This window comes from Lagenorhynchus albirostris, chromosome 20 (genome assembly GCF_949774975.1).
Source record: "Lagenorhynchus albirostris chromosome 20, mLagAlb1.1, whole genome shotgun sequence".
NCBI lineage: Eukaryota > Metazoa > Chordata > Mammalia > Artiodactyla > Delphinidae > Lagenorhynchus > Lagenorhynchus albirostris.
The window spans coordinates 7244581-7267731 of record NC_083114.1 but is presented as its reverse complement, the minus strand read 5'-3'; the positions used below and the strand labels follow the sequence as shown (position 1 = coordinate 7267731).

Sequence of the window (23151 nt, the reverse complement as noted above, 5' to 3'; positions counted from 1 at the left end):
CTCGTGGCCTTATTCTGTCTCTAGTGGGAGGGAAGGAAGTGGCTGCTAGGACTTTACAGAGAAAGGCCCAGAAGAAGCAAGAAGAGCCTTCTCCAGCGAGCCTCAGGGAACCAGCAGTCCCCATCCCCAGGCCAGCACAGCTCTGGACCACCCAACAGGATGAGCGTTTTGGGGGTGGGGGGTGGTCAGCTGCTCATCAGGCAAAATAAGAAGCTTGATGAGTTCCTGCCCATGGTCCCCTCATTCCCTGCCTCCCCCCCCCAAACCCCCCCTCAGTCCCTCGTTCCCAACGAGACCTACTTTGGCAGGTAAGTAAAGTAGGCTAATGAAAACTGACATCCCCGGACTGTTCAGCTAAAAGGGACCTTTACGTGTCATCGTTTCACAGACAAGAAGATGAACTCGCCAGCCTTGACATCCTGCCAAGTTAACTTGAGCCTGTTTCACCATCTGTCACCAACGGTCCTCAGGCTCTGGAGTGCATCAGAATTAGCTCTCCCCCATCGGGTCCCCCCACCCACCTCCCAGAACGGCTGATCCGGCAGGTCTCCGGGGCCAGGGTCTTTAAGGCAGAGTCTGGGGGCCTCCGTGGAGGATGTCTGTTCTGTCCTTGCACTGAGGCCCCCCTAACTACAGCACTTCTGTTAGCAGACCCAACAGGTTCTGGGGCAACGTCACGCTTCCTTAGACGTGTTAAATGCATCAACTCATCCAGCCTGCCCACCCTGGACCCTCCCAAACTATCAATTCTGCCCAGGACACTTGCCAAGATGGGGCTTTCTTCGAGAAAGGCAGACTGAGGCTGCACGGCAGGGGCCCAGGTACCAGTCTCCAAGGAGAAGAGACAGGTGCTGGGCTCTTCCTACAGGTTCGTCCATGCAAATACACACCCGGGATGGGCAAGGAGAACCTTTGGGATGGATTCGTTTTTTGTTTGTTTTTGCGGTACGCGGGCCTCTCACTGCTGTGGCCTCTCCCGTTGCGGAGCACAGGCTCCGGATGCGCAGGCTCAGCGGCCATGGCTCACGGGCCCAGCCGCTCCGCGGCATGTGGGATCTTCCCGGACCGGGGCACGAACCCGTGTCCCCTGCATGGGCAGGCGGACTCTCAACCACTGCACCACCAGGGAAGCCCTCGTTTTTCTTTTTTTTTTTTTGGCCGCGTAGCATCTTAGTTCCCAACCAGGGATCAAACCCATGCCCCCTGCATTGGAAGCGCAGAGTCTTAACCACTGGACAGCTAGGGACGTCCCTGGGGTGGATTCTGCAGTTTGCAGGGGTCTCCCTACCACAGACACACATCATCACCACCAGGACCACCACAGTGCTCCCACTACACCCCCCAGGAAGCGCAACCAGTGCTCTGGCAGCCTTGGCAATAGCCTTCCAGGGAGGAGGGGGGGGAACTCCGGGGGAAGGATACACTGGGAGAGCTCCTGCCCCGAGTGCTGCCTTGTGAGGCAGCCGTGAGGCAGGCATTTAACACACGTCATCTCACTGAGTCCCCACAACCCCACCAGGTTACTGGCATCGTCTTCATTTTACAGATGAGGAAGCCGAGGCTTACAGACACTAAGGTGTCCAGGGTCACAAGGCAAGTAAACAGAGGAAACTGATCCCCAAACCTGAATGACTCTTTTCTCTGTCTCCCGCTATCTCTCCACTTGGAGACCTGGGACAATCTCTTGTTTTTCCAGGTATCTCTGCAGGGGCCAGAAAACATCTCCGTCATCTACAAACGCTGATTTGGGGGCCACTGTGTCCAAGGCTGTCCAAGGCTGGACACAGAGGTCACCCTCCTCCCTATAATCTGGGTCAAGACAGGAGTGCAAGTAACAGCATGTGGGGGTGGGGGTGATGTTCTAAGCGTGGGTGCCAGCCTCTGCTCTCCGAGCTGTGCCGTTTCAGCCAGAGCTGCACACGGGGGTCAGAGGCTCCTCCCAGGTGCTTTCTCGCTCTGTTTGCTGCTGAAGACCTGTGTCCATTATTCGAACGTCATATACATAAACATTATCACATATATATATATATACACACATATATATATATACATATATATATACATACACACGCACACACATCACTCACACACTCACACGCACACACATTCCGTAGCACTCCACTGAAAGGCCCCAGAAGGAACGACACCTCAGTCACAGTGAGAACACCTACTAGGTAGAAGTGGTTTCTAATATGATTTCCCACTAAAAGGGACCCAGGCTCCTTGGAGAATTGGCTAATTCCAAATGCCAGGTGGACCTGGAACATCTCTGCCAGGAGGTAAGAAAGTGCTTAACAAATGATGTGACATAACAAAAGGACAGAGACGCCAACTCAAAGAGGCTCCCACAAGCCAATCTGGGAAAACCACCACTGGCAAACCCCAATGTCAAAGACTCAGGCCCAATCATCAGGGATGCTCAAAGCTCCGCGCGCAAAGGCTGTTAGGAAACGATGTGCACATGGCCCGACCCTATTCACCCCACAGATCTAATATATACATATTGGATGATGTTAATGAACTAACGTTTTCTTAAGTGTACTGATGGTATTATGTTATGTCTTCGCCCTTAGACATACATTCTGAAATATTTACAGTTAAAACAATATGTGAGGACTTTGCTTTAAAAGAATCCAATGGGAAGTTAGGGAGAGGTGATGGGAGTTTATTTCAAAAAAAAATTTTTTTTAATATATAACCCATTCATTTTATTTATTTTATTTTACTGATTTTTTTCAATTTTGGGCTGCACTGGGTCTTAGTTGCAGCACGTGGGCTTCTCTCTAGTTGTGGCATGCAGGTTTTCTCTCTAGTTGTGGCGTGTGGGCTCCGGGGCACGTGAGCTCAGTAGTTGCGGCGCACAGGATTAGCTGCCCCGCGGCATGTGGGATCTCAGTTCCCCGACCAGGGAGTGAACCCGCGTCCCCTGCCTTGGAAGGTGGATTCTTTACCACTGGACCACCAGGGAAGTCCTGTGATGGGAGTTTAAATGAAACAAGATTGGCTGAATAATTGAAGTTAAATGATTGGTCCATGGTCCTTTATTAAAATAGTCCTTCTACTCTTATAAATGTTTACGCATGTCCATAACAAAAGTTTTTTTTTTTTTAATTTCCTTTTCCTATGATTCTAGAAGGTTTTTCTCCTCTTTTTAAAAACCCCTCCCCAGCCTGGTTTCCTGGCCTCGCCTGGGCTGCTCTACTGTCACTGTGAGGACCCACTGAGGGTGGTGACAGACGAGGCAGTGCCTGGGAGAAGGCAGTGTGTCATTCCCAGCCAATTCAGCGAGCCCCTGGACTCTGCAATGTCTTCCCGACCCTGTCTCCTTACCCTGTGAAGAGTCTGGGTCCCACACTCTCAGCAAGTGGGACATAGTATGAAACCTCTCAGTGGCTTCCAGCACTGTTAGGACAAAACCCAAGCTCCTCACAACAGCCTTGAGGACTCCTCCAGCCTCTTCTTGTGCCCTCCCCACACCTGCTAACATAGTAAACCACAGCCCCACTCGGACTCCATGGCTTCTTTGAAATCCTGCCTCTAGGCATCCACATATGCTGTTCCCTCCACCTGGAATGCTGTTCCCCTACCACCACCTCTTCACCAAGCTAAACCCTTGCTCATCTTTCCAGTCTTAGCTTTTCTTAAAAAGGCCATCTCGATGTTTCCACCACCACCTGGTCATGTCCTCAGAGCACACATTCCCTCCAGCCCCTATCATTGCCAAAATGAAATAAACGTTTCTCTCTTTCTCCAGTCCCAGCTATTAACTCCATCAAGACAACGGCTACCCGTGCACCACAACTACTGAGCCCACGTGCTGCAACTACTGAAGTCCGCACGCCTAGAGCTCGTGCTCCGCAACAAGAGAAGCCACCGCCATGAGAAGCCCGTACACCGCAACAAAGAGTAGCACCCCACTCGCCACAACTAGAGAAAGCCCGCGCACAGCAACGAAGACCCAATGCAGCCAAAAATTAATTAATTAATTTTTTAAAAAGACAAGGGCTACATCTGTCTATGACTCAGTGCCTCGCAAATAAACAGATGCTCGATAGAACATGTGCTATTTACCAAGTAGGGGAGGGGGAGCCCAATTAAGTAAATGAGCTCTCAGAATCTCACCGCCAACGGGTTCCTTAAGTTTCCAAGCTCGCAGTCCCATTCCCTTTCCTCTCCCCTGTGTCTAAAGATAGCCTTCCTGGGGGGCAGTTCATGGGAATCTAAAACAGTTGAAAGGTGGGTCACTAAACGGCCTGGGCTCTGGTGGGCAGGTTCCTTGCCCTCCCAGTACCTGCACAGGGAGCAGAGGGGGCTCACACCACCCTAGCCCCGGGCGGGCGGGCGGGCAGGGGACAGGCTCAGATGTGCTTCTGCCACGGCCAGCAAGACTATCTTCAGCCTGTGATCCCCCAGCCTCCGATCAGGTGCGCCCCGTGCATCCAGCCCCCAGGCAGCCCGCCCCGGAGCTGCAGGCTTGCAAACCTCCACTGGTGGCGCCAGGCCACCATCACCTGCGCCTGGCCCTCCGGGTCTCCCAGAACTGGGTGGGCACCACCCCTGGGGTGCCGGGCACCCAGCCATCAGTCCACCCACGACGGTACAGACACTCCCGGTTTCCATGAAGATTAGATCATCTTCCTACCTGCCCAACATTCTACTTTTCCTGATCAGCTTGCTGGAGGAGGGGGCAGGTAGCAGAAAACGAACACAACAGGGGTGTGACGAGCTACCTGATCCACCCCCAACCCTGCCTCTCAAATGGCCATGTGTTTGTTCATCCGTTCATTCCTTCATTCACTCTTCCTTTCTTTCAATATTATTAGGTGAGAATTGTCACTGATTAGAGTTGACAGCCTGGGATGGGGTAGTAAATACGATGCAGGCTGAAGTGTGCTATATCTACTCTGGGGACCATCTGTCAGTAGTGCTCTCTGGAAATATCAACCCTTCTTAACCCATTTCTACGACTGGCCTCTGGCGCCTTTTAGGACAGCCAGCTCTGTAGGTTCGCAAACGCTTTCACAGCTGGGGAACTAGTGAACGAATGCGTATCTGCTCTCTCCATGCACCGCATTGTGTATTCTCGTGACTTTGATGATACCTCCCCCCCTCGCGATGTTATCATCCAGAAACAGTGCACTGGACTCCACCTGTCCTGAAGCAGTGCCCAGGCCTGGCCTGGGTCTCCAGAGCTGACCTTCCCTGCATCCCCAGTACCTCGCCTCGAACTCCTTGTTTTATAACGCCTTCTATGACAGTAAAATGTGTTCATTTTAGGAAATTTTAGAGTGGGATAGGAGGGTGGGAGGGAGGGAGACGCAAGAGGGAAGAGATATGGGAACGTATGTATATGTATAACTGATTCACTTTGTTATAAAGTAGAAACTAACACACCATTGTAAAGCAATTATACCCCAATAAAGATGTTAAAAAATAAATAAACAAATAAATTTTAAAAAGGAAAAAACAACACCCAAAAGTCTAAAGAGAATAAAAATCACCTTAGACCAATCATCTTTTCAACCTGGGTAATGCTTTGTGGTGGAGGCTGCCGTGTGCCTTGTGGGATGCTTAGTGACATCCCCGGCCCCTACTGACTAGATACCAGTAGGACCCCCTGCCCAGCTGTGACAACCAAAATATCTCCAAACACTGCCAGACGTCCCCTGGTTGAGAACCGGACAGCAACGCCACCAATGTTCGGGTTTATTGTTTCTTCACATGTGGATAGGTTTCCTCCCCCCAAATAAGACTGACCATACATGCAGTTTTGTTCTGCTTTTCTCACTCAATATCATGTCTCAGCATTTTCCGGAATCACGACATTTTCTTCGGAAGGAGTTTTCGCGGCTGCGGGGTCTCGCTGGCCAGACGGCGTTCCGGGCCGTCATCCGTCTTACCCATCCCCTGTCATTGGATAATCAGGCTGGGTCCAAGGGGGCAGGGCTGTAAATAATGCTTCAGTGAACGGCCTCACACACAGATCAGAATCCCTGAATGTATCCCAAGAACAGATGCACGAAAGGAAATTCATGGGCCAAAGGCTTACGGCAGCACACTGTCCAACTGGCTTCCCAGGAGGTTCTATGTACCAGGATACATTTTGTTTTATATGGTTAAGAAACAGCTCCACAGTATTTCGGGATGGGGGAGCATGCTCCATTAGGGAACGAGAGAAGAATGATGGGGGGTGGGTGCGGGGAGGAAGGGGTTGTTTCCAGTATTCTTGCCCGGGGTAGACCAGCTTTTCTAGTTGCCGGGAGACCACAGCAGAGCTTGGGCTGACGTCTTAAGAAAACACTCCATAGTTAGGTGGCAAATAAGTTTCATTTCAAACGGACTGAAAGAGGCTGTGTTGAGAAGGGGGCTCTGCAGGAAACACACGGAGCCAGGGCTGTGACGTGTGCCATGAGCAGGGGGTGAAGGGGACACACGCGTGCTGGCATGACTAACCGTGCCCGGATCCTCGCCTGTCCTGCCACGGTCCACGCCCCCCCCCCCACCAGCATCAGCATTACCCAGGGGGCTCATTAGAAACAGGGAACCTCCGGCCCCTCCCCAGACCTCCTGAATCAGAATCTGCATTCTAACACGAGGCCCGGGAGATTCGTCAACCCATCAACATGGAAGGAGCCTTGGCCCACCCAGACGTCCCAATTCTCTTCCAGAGTTCGAACTGAACTGACCTGTGCCCAATGCCCAGCCTCCTGAGACAAGAACATAACTAGGTTTCTGAGGTTTAACCTTCTTGCCTGCATTAAAGCTAAGTGTCACACGGAAGCCGCCTGCTGTCACAGACCACAAGGTCTCTCTTTCAGTGACTGGCACAGAGAACCCACTGTTGTTGACAACAAGCAACTATTGTTATCACATCATCATCACCACCACCACCACCACCATCACCACCACCACCATCCTTGGGGCCTGGCATTTTCACTCCTGGAAAGGGCTGGTTTGGAAGCTTCTGCTCAGGGACATCTTCTGGATAAGTCATGGACGGACCACGTAAGACCAGTCCTCAGCTCCTCAGACACAGCTTAATGACACCGGAAGAACTCGGCATCAAGTCCAGTCTGACCACCTGGTAATCGTGTCAACCCTCATGAGTCGCTTAACCGGTCTGAGACTCCGTGACCTCATCTGTAACACGGGAATCGTACTGACACCTCCCTCCTGCGTTTGCACAAGTGTCAGCTGAGAGGACAAATGAGAACGCAGTTTGGGAATCTTAAAACACCCTCCTGGTGGGAGGGAGGGAGACGCAAGAGGGAAGAGATATGGGAACCTATGTATAACGGATTCACTTTGTTATGAAGCAGAAACTAACACACCATTGTAAAGCAATTATACTCCAATAAAGATGTAAAAAAACAAACAAAAAATAAATAAAAAACACCCTCCCATGTCCTTCCACACCGTAGCTGTCCCTCTGTTAGATGATTAAATGTGGTAAAACGTCTGACTCAGTTTCCTCCTGGGTGAAGTCAGACGGTGGGAAAAGGGCGTGCAGAAAAGGAAAATGGCCGGCCTCATCCATACTCTTAAAGCGGTGGGAAATCTGGACTCTGTGTTAGGAATCCAGACAGCGGGATGGAACCTTCTGCCCCAAGAACAGTTATAATCCCATCACCATCACCCCATCGAAACCATCCTCAACTTCTAGGGCCTTCCCTGGCGGTCCGGTGGTTAGGACTCTGTGCTTCCACGGCAGGGGGCACAGTTTCGATCCCTGGTCAGGGAACTGAGATCCCTCGTGCCATCTGTGCAGCCAAAGAACCACTGAAAAATCGATCTTCAACTTCTATAGAAAACCAAACCACAATCGCCTGCTCTCCCGCATCACGGTACGCTGGAATGACCCAGATACCGACCACTTTCCACCCGGGGCAGGACTGGGCTGTAGCCACCTGGACCCCATCCTAAATGACACCTCCCTGGGCCTGCCTAAGTGGCTGCCCCTACATCCCGGAACAGGACCCCTTACCTGGGAATCACCGGTGGATTTTCGGACACTCATGTGGGCAGTCTCAGGAGGGTGCGCTGGGGTCCCTGACGTGTGGTATCCATTCACTGCGGGGACAGAAACACCGCTCAGATGCTGCGCTGGCCACAGACAGGCCCCTCCGACCTTGCGGACCACAGGGGCAGCTGCAGCCCCTTCTCCCCCCTCACAGCCTGGTTCTGAGGGGTCATGCATGGCCAGGACCACCTCTTAGGATCTCATCCGTATCTGCTGAGCCGGAGGCGGGTTGAGAGCATCTCTCTAATCCCCAGCACCCAGCTACCTATCTCTTGGGGGACCGAGTTTCTTTGCCAACCAGAGAAGAAAAAGAAAGATGCTTAGTAGGAGGTGAGGCCATCACAGTCCAACAGCCATCACTGAAAATACCTCATCAGCTGTGGTCACCGGTGCTGATCAAGGGTCCAATCTCTCTGCAGAGTCAGAGGGCCCCACCCACAGCTTCCTACAAATCCTGTCCCCGCCCCGCCCCCAAGGACCTTCTCGCCCTCACCCACTGTAACATAAGTATAATGGAAAGAAAACGGGCTTCACTGGTTTCCATGAAATTTGGTTTTGCCATTTAATAGCCAGGGGATCATATGACATCCTTCTCGAGTCCCAGTTTTCCTAAAGTCTAAAAAAAAAAAAAAAAAATTCAAGCCTCTAAAACTCTATCCCTACGACACTCACTCATGCTCCCAACACGAGCTGATACACCTGCCCTTCAAGGGGGGGATGGGAAGCATTTGCCAATTTCTGTGGCCTCAAGGCTCCCATCGGGGCTGATTTGAAGCCCCCGACGCTGCTGCCGGGTCCTGACATCACACGTACACACCGCAGCCCATGCATCCTCAGTTCCCAGAGGTGGCACTGCCCTCTCACGGATATAGTTACGTGAGCCTCAGCTTCTGTATCTGTAAAATGGGGACAGTTCTACCTAGTCTCTGTCTACTTTGTTGGGATGAAAATCCAACGAGACAATAACTGCCAAAGAGATCTGTAAAGTTATAGAGTACTTCATGAACAGAGAGGGGAAGGCTGGAGAGAGGGAAGGCCACTGCTTCGGCTCCTAAATCTCCTGGCCTTGAACCCCAAGCCTGCACTGATCTCTGGACACCAGGAAAGCATGCCTTCCTCATGCCCCAGGCTTGGAGGATTTGCTACAACACAGACAACTGCAGGTCGGCCTGGAGAAAGATGCAGAGACCCATGTCCAGCTCTTGGTGGTTCCTGCTGACACCACCCTGCGGGGAGGGAGGAGGTGAAGGTGAGGCCGAAATTACTACCACCTACCCATTCACAGAGCAAGGGCTGCGGGCAAGCAATGGGGTATGAAGGTCACCCCAGGCAGAACCTTTTTCATGCTGGGGAGTGCCCCCCCTTCTCCCCCAATTGCAGCGAAAAATCCAGGGCCACCTGTGAACAGAGGCGCACTCAGCAGATTCTTGTGGGTAGCTGGGTTTCTCCCGATCTGCCCGTTGGCCGGACACTCCGGAAGAAGGGTGGGTACAGACACACCAGGATAACAAAACACCGGCCACAGAGCTGGCCCCCAGGGCAGTGGCTTTTAGGGACACAAGGAGAAACAACAAATTAACCCCACGTGGCCAGCCATGCTCCTGGTCTACACCCAGGGCCCTCAAGAGGCTGCTCAACTGCTGATTCTATCCAGGAATCCTCTAGGGAAAAGGGGGGTGAGGAGGGAGGGCCAGGATTCCAAGGGCATCAGAGAAGCTGTGGCTGCCGAGGGGAATCTACTCAGGTCAGCACAGGCCACGCCAGGAAGGTCACTAGACTGCTGATATACAACCCACAAGGCAGGCAAAACATTGGAGAAACTTCCCTTATCAAGGAGCATAGCACTGAAACAGATAAAACACAGATGCTGGAGAACCTAAAGACAACAGTAGGAAATCTTAACATACTGCTTTCAGTCTAGGACTGATTCGTGGCCAAAAGTCAGGCTGTGGAATATCTTAGTAATTTAATTTAAAAGGCTGATGGAACTAGATGGAGTAAACATCATACCTTATAAACAGAGATAATATCTTTTACCAAGAATCCACGTAACATAAAAAAAAAAGTGTTGGGCCTATTTAAGCCACAAATAAAGTATTGATAAATTACAAAAGGCCTAAATAACACAAGGCACATTCTTTGACCAGAAAGCAATAAAAGTAGATACTAATAATGAAAGGACAAAATATACCAGGTCCTCATCCCCCCCGACTCCCAAACACTTGAAAATTTAAGAAAATACCCTCTTAAATAATCTCAGGTCCAAGAGGAATTTAAAACTATAATTACACGATATTTTGAAAATAATGAAGAAGAACCTATCAAAACAAATGGGATAGGGCCTGAATTATATTTGGAGGAACATTCATAGCCTTAATTATTTCATTACCAAAGCCAAGAGGATAAAAAGAAACAGACTAAACATTCAACTTAAGAAATTAGAAAAAAAAAATTTTAAGCCAATAAAATAAATCAAAGGAAAACATGAGAAAAGGATATAAATATGGTAAGAGAAATTAATGAATTAGGAGACAGGATAACATTTGCAACCCTGGCTGGTTCAGGGCAGGTCAGTCGTGAGGGGGAGTGGAGACTAACGGTGATTAAAAAAGGCAGATCAGCCTAATTTGAGAGTGAGAGGAAACACAAATGCTTAGAATCAGGAATTAGAGAGCAAACATACACACGGCAAACAGACTTGAGTTTTTTTTTTTTAATGTAAGAGCATATTATTTATAATTCTATGCTAATAAATACAAAACTTTCCATACGATTCAAATGATCAAAATGGTTTCAAAGGATACCAGAAACATCAAAATGAGTAAAACCTTTGAAAAATGACCTCCCCTCCAAAAGGCACCAGACCCAGATGGTTTTACAGGCAAAGTGGTTCAAACTCTTCAAAGAAATACATAGGCCCAGACTGCACAGTACAGAAACACCTGGTGAGTTTCCCAGTTTATTATACAAAGCCAGCATTGCCCTGACCCTAAAATCTATCGACAACCAAAAAAATGCGACCACAGTTCAGTTGATGACGAAAATGGAATACGTAAGTTCTTACCTGAACAGGCCTTAGTTTAGAACCAGTCACTACCTTTGATGGTGCTGGGTCCCTCTAACCCAGGGTGGTCCCCATCTTCTTGAGGGCAGAGGCTGCCCTTCCGACCCCCGTCCTCTCCTTCCACAGCACCTCAAAAAGTGCACCCTCAACACACCCTTCTCTTATTTGCAGCCTCTCCCAGCCTGGCGGCCCCCATGCTAACGGCTGCTGGGAACCATCTAACGCAGTGGCATTTGCCCCTAATCCATCCTCTTGTTCTCACTTCAGTTCTGGTCTGTCAGCTGTTGGCTAATTACTGCTCATGTCAAAACAATTACTGGGAAAGAAAAACTAATTTTCCATTCAACCATTTCTCCCCATACAGCAGCTCTCCCCTGACACCCTGTCTCCCTGCACTTTATACTTCAACAGTTCGGGCACCTTTGGAAAAGTCCTCTGTTGGGATCTGAACAGTTACAGCTCACCCACGATGGTCCCAATGGGCACTCCCACATCGCTGGGCCCTCAGCTTACTGAGGGTGAGACCCAAAACTAACAAGGCCAGAGGTGGGTGCTGTAGAGGCCTCCAGCCTCCCAGGGGAAAAGATAAAATAAAATACGGTCAAGGATCACTCATAATCATAAGGACCATAATTCAGTTGGGGATACAAGAAAAAAACGTAAAATCCCAAATTCAGCTGTTTTTAAGATAAGAAAAGAGAACAGAAAGCTCTATCTAGTAACTTCAGTAAGTTCAAATATAAAAACACACACGCACACATTTCATTCCTCTTTATGGGCAGTTAAACAGACAAAGAGAGGGCTTGGGAGATACATAATGAGAGAAGGCGTCAGATATTTGGTAGAAAGGAGAAGTCATTTGCTGGGGGCGGGGGGGATAAAAAACGGAAAATAAGAAGACCAACAGAGAGTTGCCAGCATCTTTCGCTGCCCAGACCTCACCCTCCCTACAGCTCTGACCCCATCGCCCAGCTCCAATCCGCCCTGTAAGACAGTCCATCCTCCAAGCCCCACCTGTCTAGGTTCTGTTCTCTGAAAAACTCCAAAGACAAGACTTTCTTCTTCCAAACAAGAAAATCAGCTCTGGGCACCTTCCTTCTGCCTCCTGTGGGTCCAGCCTCATCTCCCTTCTCTCTGGAAGAGACGAGTAACTTCCTTCCTCAACTCGAAGAAACCTGGGAGCTCCAGGGCCCTTGTTCTGGAAATCCTTCTTTCCTCCCTGCTACGACATTTAAGCCTGGCGGAACGGAGCCCCTCCCCAGGCATGTGATGCAACAACCACCAATTCTGCAGGACGTTCCCTACAAGTGTTCTGCAGTGACAGTAAAGGGCAGAGTCTGATGGCCCAAAGAGTTTGGGACAAATGCCCCCCGTTGCTCAGATTCAACTTGGTTTCTTTACAGAAGGCCTTTTAAAATATGCTGACAGGCTCTGTGAATCTCAGTCAAGGAAGCAGTGTGGCAGTCCACACTTACATAGACAAAGAACCCACATGGGGGCGGGAAAAGCAGGGGGTACTGTGGAACCCACTTTGGGAAACGCAGCCGGGGTTGCTGGAAAGCACGTTTTGAAGTCAGGCTACCAAGGCAAACACCGGAGCCAGATCCGTACTCGGCATCTCTGAAGGCACAATAGGCACCGTCTCTGCCTCACTGCCCCACCACGCCCTGTGGGGCCTTGGAAGGATGCTCTATGTCGTCTTCACCTTCCCAGGTGTGCGCTGCACCTGCCGGGGTCTGCTCAGGGCAGTGGTTTTACATTTACAGTCTTCTGGTCTGGAAACCCTTCTGGTCTTGAAATTTCTGTCTGGCTACCCAATCCCTGCTGCCTCCCTGGTTGTCTAAGATGTAAACTGTATTCCCCCAAAGAGAACTCACAATACCTGTGTGTGTGGTGGGTGTGGAGAGTTGGAGACCTGCATCTATTATTCTCCAGGGCGTCAAAGGTTCAACAGGCCTTCGTAAGGGCCCCTGGGGCCTCAGCCAACAGGCACATGTTCCTAAAGGGAAAGGCGGCCCCCTATGGCCTTCCCTGGGGTCAACAGTGATTCCTAGCTGAGCGCCATGGCAGCCACCCTGGGCCTGGTAACTTGCTAATTCTGCAGTAGGTGAGAGTCCCTGTTGGCTCCCATGTGGGAGTAGCCGGGGCTTCCTGATCTGGAGAAGAAAGTATGTGGGTGAGGGCCCTGGGTTCTGACACCCCTTTCCTGGGGAGCTCTGCTCAGGGGAAGCACAGCTGTCTGTCTGCACAGACTCCAGACTCAAAGGCAGGCCCTCCCTGACCGACATCAGAACTCACTCCCCTGTGACCTGGCTTCCCTGGAGGCAGGCTGTTTCTCCAAGCATGAGCCCTCAGCGGAGTCAGGCCCCAGGCCAGGCAAAGCCAGCCTAGGAACCCAGGTTTCCCCGACGTCCCCACTCCCAGGGGAACTCAGTAAACTGAGATAGACTTCCTCCATCCCAAAGGGAAACACAAATGCAAACGTAATGCACGTCCAGGCCCAGAAGCTCAGAAAGGATCTTACTCTCCACACCTGCCCAGCCCGGTGTGATGGGGCAGCCGTTAGTCACAGGTCGCTATTCAAATTCTAACAAGTGAAATTTAAATAGAATCTAAATGCAGGGTGGTACCCAGGATGGGATCCTAGAACAGAAGGAGGACAATACTGGAAGAATTGATGCAATTGAATGAAATCTAGTTTAGTTAATAATACTGTACCACAATGATTTCTTAGTTTTGACAACTGGACCGTGGTGATGTAAAACGTTAACGTTAGCGGAAACTGAGTAAAGGGTATATAAGAACTCTCTGTACTGTCTTCACAATTTTTTTGTAAACCTAAAATTATTCCAAAATTTGAAAAGTACTTAGTTAAATAAAATTAAAAATTCATTCCTCAGGCAGAGTAGACACATCCGCTGGTCAGTGGCTACCATACTGGATGGTATAGATGTAGAACATTTCTGTTAGCGCAGAAAGTTCTAGGGGACAGAACTGGTCTATGGTGTCATCTGCTGTTACGCAGTAACGCATAACATGAAAATCCCAGAACCTCATTTTTCACTCGTATTTTCTTTCCATATGTCTGTTACTATTTCTCTCCATATAAATCATTACTGTTACAGTGTATGTTAAACCGGCCCAAAGAAGGTTTTTAACACGTGCTGAATAGAGCCTTCGGTATTCTGTTTGGGTTTCAAGTTGACTTACGTAGACCTTCCCCAGAAAGCTGGCATTAAATGACTCCACTAAAGTTACTGAACAAACACAGGTCCCACTGTGATCTGAGAGGAAGCCACGTAGGGAAAGTCCTGGGCCCAGTGCTGACCCCAACATGCAGAGAGTGGAATCCCATTTGTGGGGGCACTGGCTGTGTTTCCAGATCTCTCTCCCCAGCTGGTAACCTGGCTGGCTGTGCTTCAGGCATCTGACAAACCTGCACTGAGAAGAACGAACCGGTCCTGTTCACAGGTGGCCCTTCCAACTCTCTCCAGAAGCTCGACTCAAAAGTAACCCTGAGCCCCATGGGTAAACCCTCCACCCCTCTGCCGCCTCAAAGGGGACCTGCCTAAGCTTGCCTTGGCTGGGTTCATTTGTGGTTCCCGCCCACGTTCTCTTTGACCTGTTTGTCCATGATCTTCAGGAACGACCATATGGGATGCTTGTGGTCGATAAATGTGGTCCAGTTTTCCTTCCACATCATCCTTACCACTACCCCCCCCCACCTCCTTGCAGGGAACCCCCAACCCCACCACTGCTAACCAACTGCTTCCCAGGAAGACAAGACACTTCCACTGCATTTCACTCTCACCCCCATCCCAACCATCACGCTCAGAATGAAATCCCAACACCTTCCTCTGGTCCCTGCTGACTCCCCTCCCCTCATCGCCTACCACGTTCCCTCTTGTCCCCCACCCCCCCAGCCACACCGGTCTGCTTTCTGTTCTCAAACATGCCAAGGTCACTCCTGCCCCAGGGCCTTTGCACTAGCTGTTCCTTGGCCTAGAACACTCCACCACCACCCCACACACATACTGTCTTCTCCGTGTCTTTAAAGCTTTGACCGAAACATCACTTCCTCACTGAGGCCATCCCTCACGCCCCAGTCACACACTCTGTCCTGCTGCCCATGCAACGAACATCTGACGTATTCCATGTCTGCCTGTTTGTCCAACTCTGCCACTAGAAAGTAGGTTCCCGGGAGCAGGGACCACACAAGGACTGGCTTGTCTGTGGCTGTATCCCCAGTACTGAGAACAATGTCTGGCATATTTTTTGAATGAAAAGGTTTGCAAGTCCACCACTGTTGCTTTGCAGAAGCAGAAGCAGAACAAAAGAGGCTGAGATCCAGGGCCCTGAGTGGTCTCCAGGCAAGGTGCCCACAGCCCCGGGAGCCCAAGGACGGGGACAGTCAGTTTTTGAAGCTACCTCATGTCTTCATCAAGTCTATCTCTCTCCCCACAATAAAATGCAATCTCCTGAAAGCTGCTTCTAAAACTGAAGGAAAGAATGTCTGGAAAAATTCTAGCGCTCTCCTGTAGAGAGAAATACCAACACAGTTATTCTTCTATTCTTTAGACAGAAGGTTGAGTTCAAAAACCAGAAAAGATGATGTCAAAATACCTCGGATCCTGCTATACCCTCACAGGTGGGTTCTCTTCGCTTCCATCCCAGAGGGTGGATGGAGAGTTGACACGTGTGTTCATGCCCCAGGGTAGAGAGGGCCACAAATCATAACCACGGAGGGCTGGACAGGACCTCAGCCGTGGTCTTCCTCCCATTTACAAATGGACAAAGTGAGGCCTGGCAAGGAGAAGGGGTGTGCCCGAGGCCCCCGTCTAAGGAGTTGCAATTTCACAAACCTAAGACATCACTGACTGTTAGAGGCACCCTTATTTTAAGTACTGCTGAGAAAGAAAAACAAAAAAAAAAAAAGATGCTTCCAATTAGACTAGGAAACACCATTGATTTCCAAGATGTTAAAACTGGGAAACAAAACGTGGGTCTGAGAGTCAACGAGCTGGGGTCCTGAATGTCTTGCGGCCGCTTCTCACTGTCACGGGTTGTGGTCCATCATCCGACAGAGAGCAGTGCTGAGCCGGGGTTCTGAGTCCTTCTAGAACAGAGCTTCTGACCCCGGCGCTGCTGACGAGCGCGGCTGGACGGCCCTTTACTGGGGGGCTGTGCCGTCCCGTGCATTGTAGGACGTTCGGCACCATCCCTGGCCTCTATCCACTAGACGCCTGTAGCTCTTCCCCCCACTGGTGACAGCCACGAATGTCCCCTGAAGGTAAAATCACCCCCGAGTGGACAACCAGAGCCAGGGAGCCTTAACAGGTATGTACGCGTGACGCGGACAAACACACACAAGGACAGAAGCAAGTTAAATGGGGGCTTCAGTTCAGGTCTTCTCTGAGCTGATGTGTGCTCTCCAAAGTGGAAGAGAGCAGACAGGATTTCCAGCTGTCTGTGACTACAAAGCCCTTTCTCACAGAGAAATGGACAGACTTGGGATCCCAGGGCCGTGGGAAGCAGGTGCCCTCGGCCCCTGGGGGTCCACCTAAGTCTGTCCGATGCCTTGGCCACCTTGGCAATTCTCATCCCCGGATCTGACCCTCTCCGCCATCTCCCGCCTTTCTCAGCCCCTCAGAGTCCCGGCACCCAGCGCAGTGCTGGGTTATCGTGGCTCTCGTGCTAGACGTGAAGGCAGGAATTTGTCACGCCGGGGCCTCCGGGCTGGTGACCTGAGCCAGCTTCTTTCAGTCCTTCTGGGGGATGGCCCCACCAAGAGGATGCTGCTGGGGCCAGTGACAGTGACAGCAGGCTTTGGAGAGGTGACCCCGCTGACCCAGAGGGCAAGTTCCCTAACCAGCCCCAGCAGCCCCGTGTAGCAAGCCGTGCAGGGTGGCAGGCTGGGCCATTGTCACCTGTCATCTCACACGACCCAGCCTCCCCCTGCCTGTGTCCTGCTCCGTGGACCCCCTCTGGCCGGAAAAGACAGCTGGGTTTTCCTTCTAGCGTCTGGGTGGCCTGGAGCCAGCCAGGATAGAGGGCCACACCTCACATTATTCACACTACCATTTCTATTGTTAAAAAAAAAAAATCACAAGAACAGCAACAAAAGACAAGGCAGCGTGCCAGGAAATGCTATTGTCATATGACAGCTAGGAAGGCCGAATGGCCCCATTTCTGAGGACTTGGTCTGAGATTGCAGCACTGGCTGCCTCCCTAGGAAACCGGGAGGAAATGCCCCATTTCCCTGCACCACAGGGGGTTCCTTTTTAAAAAATTTAATGAAAAAAATATGTGTGTGTGTGTGTATACATGCATACACACACACACAAATATAAACAAAAACTTTTAAAAGTCTAGAAGAACTTTCCGTGGGAAGCATCCCCCCAATCCCCTCTCCCAGACCTCAGTTAATTCTCCAGGTCTGTTCTGCCACCACTGGGGTTCTGAGTTCTGTGGCTGGCAATCTTCTCAGTCCTAAATAACGTGCTTGGATCCCACTTGATTTCTCAGTGGTGGAGGAGATTGAAAGACACTCCACTGGGAAAGGTGAGGCCTGACCCACTCACACTGGGCACGGCTCCCTTCCCAATCCAGGGTTTAAGAGTCCTCTTACGACTTTCAGCTCTTCCTTTGGTTTCCTGTGATGCGTTCGGTAAATTATTCGTGTTCCGAGAAGGGTACGGGGCTCTCATCTCCCCTCCCCTCCACGTGAGCAGGGGATGTCACTGCTGCTTTTGCCCAACCCCCCTCCCCCAGCCCATGCCTCCCCTCCTCTGTCCCACACTGTCAATGCTACTGATGTTCAAATTCCAGGTCTACATACCCCGTTTGTGAATTCACTCAAAGCTGAGGCCAGGCTCCATTTGGAGACGGAGGAGTCCACAAAAGAAAAGGAGAGACAGAGTCCCCACCTCAGGGAGCTTACAGTCTGGGGTGGGAGAGTGACAATCAAGGGAGGAGTACTCTGAGGACAGTGCAACAGCAGGAAGCGGGGATCCAGAGTGATGGGAGAGGACTGTAAATTGAGCCATCAAGGAAGGCTTCTCAGAGGAGGTGACATTTAATGCAAGGTCTAATCCACAAGAAGTCAGAAGATGTTCTCCCCACTGGCGTGTCCTGCAACCCACCTCCTGGGATCCCAGAATGAGATGTATCCTAAGAGGAATAAACCCTCCACCTATTATAGGAATGTCTACCTTGACCACCTCTGCTTCATTACCTATGCTGATGGAGAACTCATATCCTTGCAAGGAATCCATTTGCTTTCCAGACATTCTGTTTGAAAGCTGCCCTGTAAACACCTGCCTCCTTAACTCCTATTCCTTGAGGCCTTCGGGAACCACGTGGACCGAGTCTGCCCCCGGTTTGGGTCCCTACACTGGCAGACAGCTAAGAGCTCTGACGCTTCACCTCACCCAGCCATGCCCCGCCACCTCCCTGAGCACCTGAGAGCGAGTGAGAGGGACCAGAGCTGCTGCCGGCACTACCAGAGTGTTGCCATCCCACGGGGCAACAGGCCACGGGGCCTCCAAGCCCTCTAGACCCCTCCCCAGGTTTGGCCCGTACGATCCGCAGCCAGGTTTCAGACCAAGGCTCCAGAGCCGTGGCCTCCCCCTTGAAGGTGTGTGTGGTTCCCAGCCGGCCCCCAAGGTGCCCCGAAGTAGTGCGTGGACGGTACCTGTCAGAGGCAGAGAGCTTCTGTGAGGGCCAGGGCTGGCTGGAATCCCAGGAGAACTGCTGGGACGCTCCCAGGTGGTCTCTGGTCAAAGAAAGAAAAAAACACAATCGCGCTGAGAATTTGCTAGGGCAGAAGCTCCGAGTGTCACAGAGCAGAACTGGGCCACCTCCCTCCCTAAAGCCGGGAAGCAGGGGTCCGCCTTCTGCTCCCATATCCATCTCCTCTCCTGCCTTCCCATGACAACAAAGTTTCTCTCTGCTGGGGACCCTTCTCCACGCAGCTGGGACCAAAAGGAGGTGGTCTTCTGGATGGGATCCTGGGAAACAGCCCCCATTGCCCCTCTCCTCCTGCGAGGCTGCCAACTCATGCATCTCCACTTCGGTCCCTCGTCCTGGAACCCTAGCTGTCAACCGGGCATCACTCCCCAAATGCCCACTGTCATCTGAAACCCCAAAGCCCAGAGGAAGGAGCCCTGGCCGGGGGTCTGTACAGAGACCTGGGTGATTGGGGGTGACTTCCTTCCTGGCTCTACAACTCCACGTCTCGTGTGAATTACAGCTGCGGTGTCTGATTGAACACTTCTCTCTCTTCCAATGCCCAGCCAGAAATAACGCTAAGATTGCAGCTATACGATCATCCCCCAAACGTTACTCTACCCATCTCACTGCTGTGAGCAGAGACTTCTCATAAAATTATCTAGTGATAAAAATAATACTTTCTCACTACGTACAACGTGATGATGTAGAAAGAAGTGCAAAGAAGAAAAAGTATCATCCGTAATCCCACAGCTCGGAGGCCGTCACTAAACATTTGGGCACCTGTGTGCTGATTTGTTTTCTAGGCCTATGTACATCTTTGGAACAAAACAAAATCATACTGTACATTCTCTTCACCTATGGACTTCTGTGGGTATCTTTCCAAAACCATTAAAAGGGCCGGATAGCACAGGGGTTAGGATCTATTAGCAGCAGTGAGTCTAGAGCCAGATGTCTGGGTTTGAATCCCAGCTCTGCCTCTCACCACCAGTTTAACCTTGACCAAGCTAATCGTCCCCTGGGTGCCTCGGTTTCCACCTCTGTAAAATGAGATCAATAATGGCAGCCGTTGTGTTCATGCCAAATGCCCATTTATAAGCTTTTAGCATCAAGTTATTTTTAAAGTTAGTCCAATATATGGATATGACACTATTTAGTCCAAAATTCTCTTACTGAAAATTCAATTGTCTCAAATATTTAAAGCAAACACTAACACAATCTTTCAATGGCTTCTGTGAATTAAGATTCGAGAGAACTGGGGTTTGCCCTCAGTTCCGACTCTTATCTGCTGTGCAGCCCTGGGCAAGTCACGCTACTTCTCTGGTCCTCCAATTCTTCATCTAAAATGAAAGGGTCGGGCTGACTGGTCCTTTAGGCCCCAATACTCTTGCCCTCCGGCTTTGATTGGTGGTCTCAAAACCTTAAGATCTACTGTTTGGGTTTTAGGATCTTACGGCTCTAGGAGTCGGGTGGTAATACGGTCCCTGCATGTCTTAAGGGAGAGAAAAAGGAGGGTGAGCAAAAGGCAAGCAGCAGGGAGGATGTGACCAGGAACAAGAGAGCAGAGGGGTCTTCCAGGAGGGGTGACCAGAGGGCAGCCTCCCTGGAGGAGGAGGGACGCTTGGGCTGGTGCTAAGAGCACCACGACTTGGAGAATCTGCATAAAGACCACCAGACCGCTCAGAGGCCGAGGGCAGTGGAAGCATCCTAGGCCTGGCCGCTCAGGAGCTGAGTGACCTTTGGAAGCCATCTAACCCTGTGTTTTGTTTTTCTCAACTGTACAATGGGGATAAAAATGGTACCTAATTAGGGCTGTAATAGCATGACATGGGTTAGTACATGGAAGGTGCTCTGGATGACAGGGGCACACAGTAAGTGCCTTATCAGAGTTAAATAAAGCAAACAGACTAGCGAGGCTGGATGTAGAAATGGGGGAGGGGGGGAATTCAGATGAGAAAGAAGCCTTCCTACAAAGTGAGCTGGGCTCCAGCAGAGACCAGACGCGGCCTGCAGCCTCCATCTCCTTCCTAAAGAGGCCTCTCTTCCGTCCGCTGGATCGGCCCCACCTGGAGGCCACACTGCTGTCTCCACATCCACAGCGCCCAGCTCAGGCTCTCCCCTCCAACGCAGCCCCCTGGGGCTCAGGGGACCAACCTCCATGGCTTCACCAGCTCCTCCCGGGTCCCACCACGCACATGCAATCAGTTCCCGGGGCCTGGAGGTGCCCCTCCATCACTTTCCTCACCTCCTCTCCACCTCACCCCTAACGTGTCTCCCCACTCAGGGTCAGCGCTCACCTGGAGAACCCCGTGCGCCTCCTTTCCAACATGGCACAGAGAACAAAGTCCAAGCTTTGTCATCCCCACGTCCACCTCTCCGCCAGCGAGGCTCCAGCACAGCAACCTTGTCTGTCTGTCCAGACTGACTCCCACTGACCTCACTCCAGCCCAGGTAACTCACTTGCTGGTCTCGGAACATGTCTTTGCTCTGACTGTTTACACACCCTCACCACCTCCTGCCCCCACCATCCCTGGATGTCAGGATCGTGTTCGTTTGCCAAGTTCCAACTAAAACGCCTCTTCCTCCATGCAGCCTTCCCAGCGGACTGCGGGAGAAGGCTGTGAAATCACAGGGAGATGCTGCCTGCAGTCAGAACCACGCTCTAGTTGCTGGGGCCCGAAGGAAGGCCCCTTGCCCTGTATTCGCTGGCCTGGGTCACTCACAGGCCCTCAGAGGCGGGAATCTCTTCTCCTGTATCGCATCTCTCTATCCAACCTCCGCCAGGACTCCATCAGGGACAACGCAGATGCCTGAAGCGTTCCGCCCAGCCCACCTCCTGGTCTTAGCCAGCTCTGGTCAGTCCAAACTACAAAGCCACTGTGAGCCTGGGGCAGGCCAGGCGGACATCTGGAGAGAGCCCCCGGGGCTCTGGCTGAGTGACCTCATCGGCAGCAGGAAAAATCACCCCAGATGACCACACCACACACAGGCAGGAAACCATTTCCAGGTCTTTTTCAATAAAAGACTCCCTAATCTATTTACAGCACACCAGGCTCCCCGATAGCGCCAAAGCAAAACTGAAGTGGCAGCTCGGGGCTCAGGCTACCCTGGATTGAGGCCCCCTTGCATTCTCTGGGCTTCCAGCCTGGGGTGCTAGGTCATTCCAGGTGACCACCCAGACTGCTAACAGTCACTGCCATGCAGGCCCCAAAGGCTCTGGGTGGGGGGTGGGGGCCAGTGAGGACAGAGCGGAAGGAGCGAAACCCGTGCTTGGAAAGCCTCTGACCGTCCAACCCAATTCAGGAGAAACACATTGTTTCCTAAAGGCAACTCTAACTCAACTCGAACCTCTTCCGCTGAAAACAGGGGAGACAGATACACACACAAATGAGCTGACTGCTGACCGTGGATCAAATCGGACCAAGGGAGGTTGCTATTCTAGCCATCCAAGTGAGAAGCCAGAAATTTCCATTTCCCCATCAGTGGATTACAGGGGCTGCCCACGTAGAATAAAACTTTTAAAGAGAGAGTATAGTTGAAAGGTGGAAAGTGATGTCAATGTGATTTCAGAGCACAGACGCCCCTTCCTTAAAATAAGAATAATTATTATTATAATTATTTTTAAAAAACAGTAAGCAAGGCAGGAGTTATTAACTTTAGAGTCACTTGTAGACTTCGTTTCCCTTTGTTAAAACTACATCCTTCATGCTTTGCAAGGTACGAGCTTGCACTGGGAAAGTCAGTGAGCCCCTGGACCTCATCTGCCTTGGGGGAATCTGTGAGCCTTGTCCCCCACCCTTTTCCCCCTCCCCTTCCCACACTCTGCCCCACCCACCAGTGGACTCCTGGCTCATGATTGGTCAGTTTTCTTGGTTGAGTAGTAGCTCTCTGCTGCCCCCACTGGCTATCAGGTGAAATAACCACAGGTACCAGCCTAGGAGGAACTGGGTTCTTGGGTCCTGATCACGCACACCCCGGATGCCCTTGGCAGGGACAGAGCATGTGGAAACAGAAGGACGCAAAAGCTCCTCGCAAACACTCTTTTGCAGGGAATTCCCTGGCGGTCCAGTGGTTAGGACTCTGCACTTAAACTGCAGAGGGCCCGGGTTCGAGCCCTGGTCAGGGAACTAAGATCCTGCAAGCCATGTGGTGTGGCCAAGAAAACTTTCACAATCGCAAGAAGTGGACATGCCTCCAAAACTAGGACTTTAAAGCACCTCTGTCAAAACTGAAAAAGGAAGCAGGTACAAAATTTTTAAAATGACATCAAAGAACTGAAACACAGGATTAACAAATTCCATGGAAACTGGAGATATGTAGAATACTGTACCTAACTGAA

At 51.1% G+C, this 23151-nt stretch overlaps 1 protein-coding gene and 1 non-coding gene across 9 annotated transcripts in view; one reads left to right on the top strand and one right to left on the bottom strand.

Moving 5' to 3' along the window:
• GAS7 (growth arrest specific 7) overlaps positions 1–23151 on the bottom strand; it is a 200877-nt gene that overhangs the window by 38947 nt on the left and 138779 nt on the right. For all 8 annotated transcript variants that reach the window (XM_060136151.1, XM_060136158.1, XM_060136155.1 and 5 more), the window contains 2 exons: positions 18778–18858; positions 7985–8070 (listed from right to left, as the gene is read on the bottom strand). In XM_060136151.1, the coding sequence (XP_059992134.1) occupies positions 7985–8070; positions 18778–18858 (167 nt within the window). The remainder of the gene's footprint in view (positions 1–7984; positions 8071–18777; positions 18859–23151) is intronic.
• On the top strand, positions 22867–22939 carry TRNAL-UAA (transfer RNA leucine (anticodon UAA)). The gene has a single exon. It is a non-coding gene; the product is annotated as a tRNA-Leu (tRNA).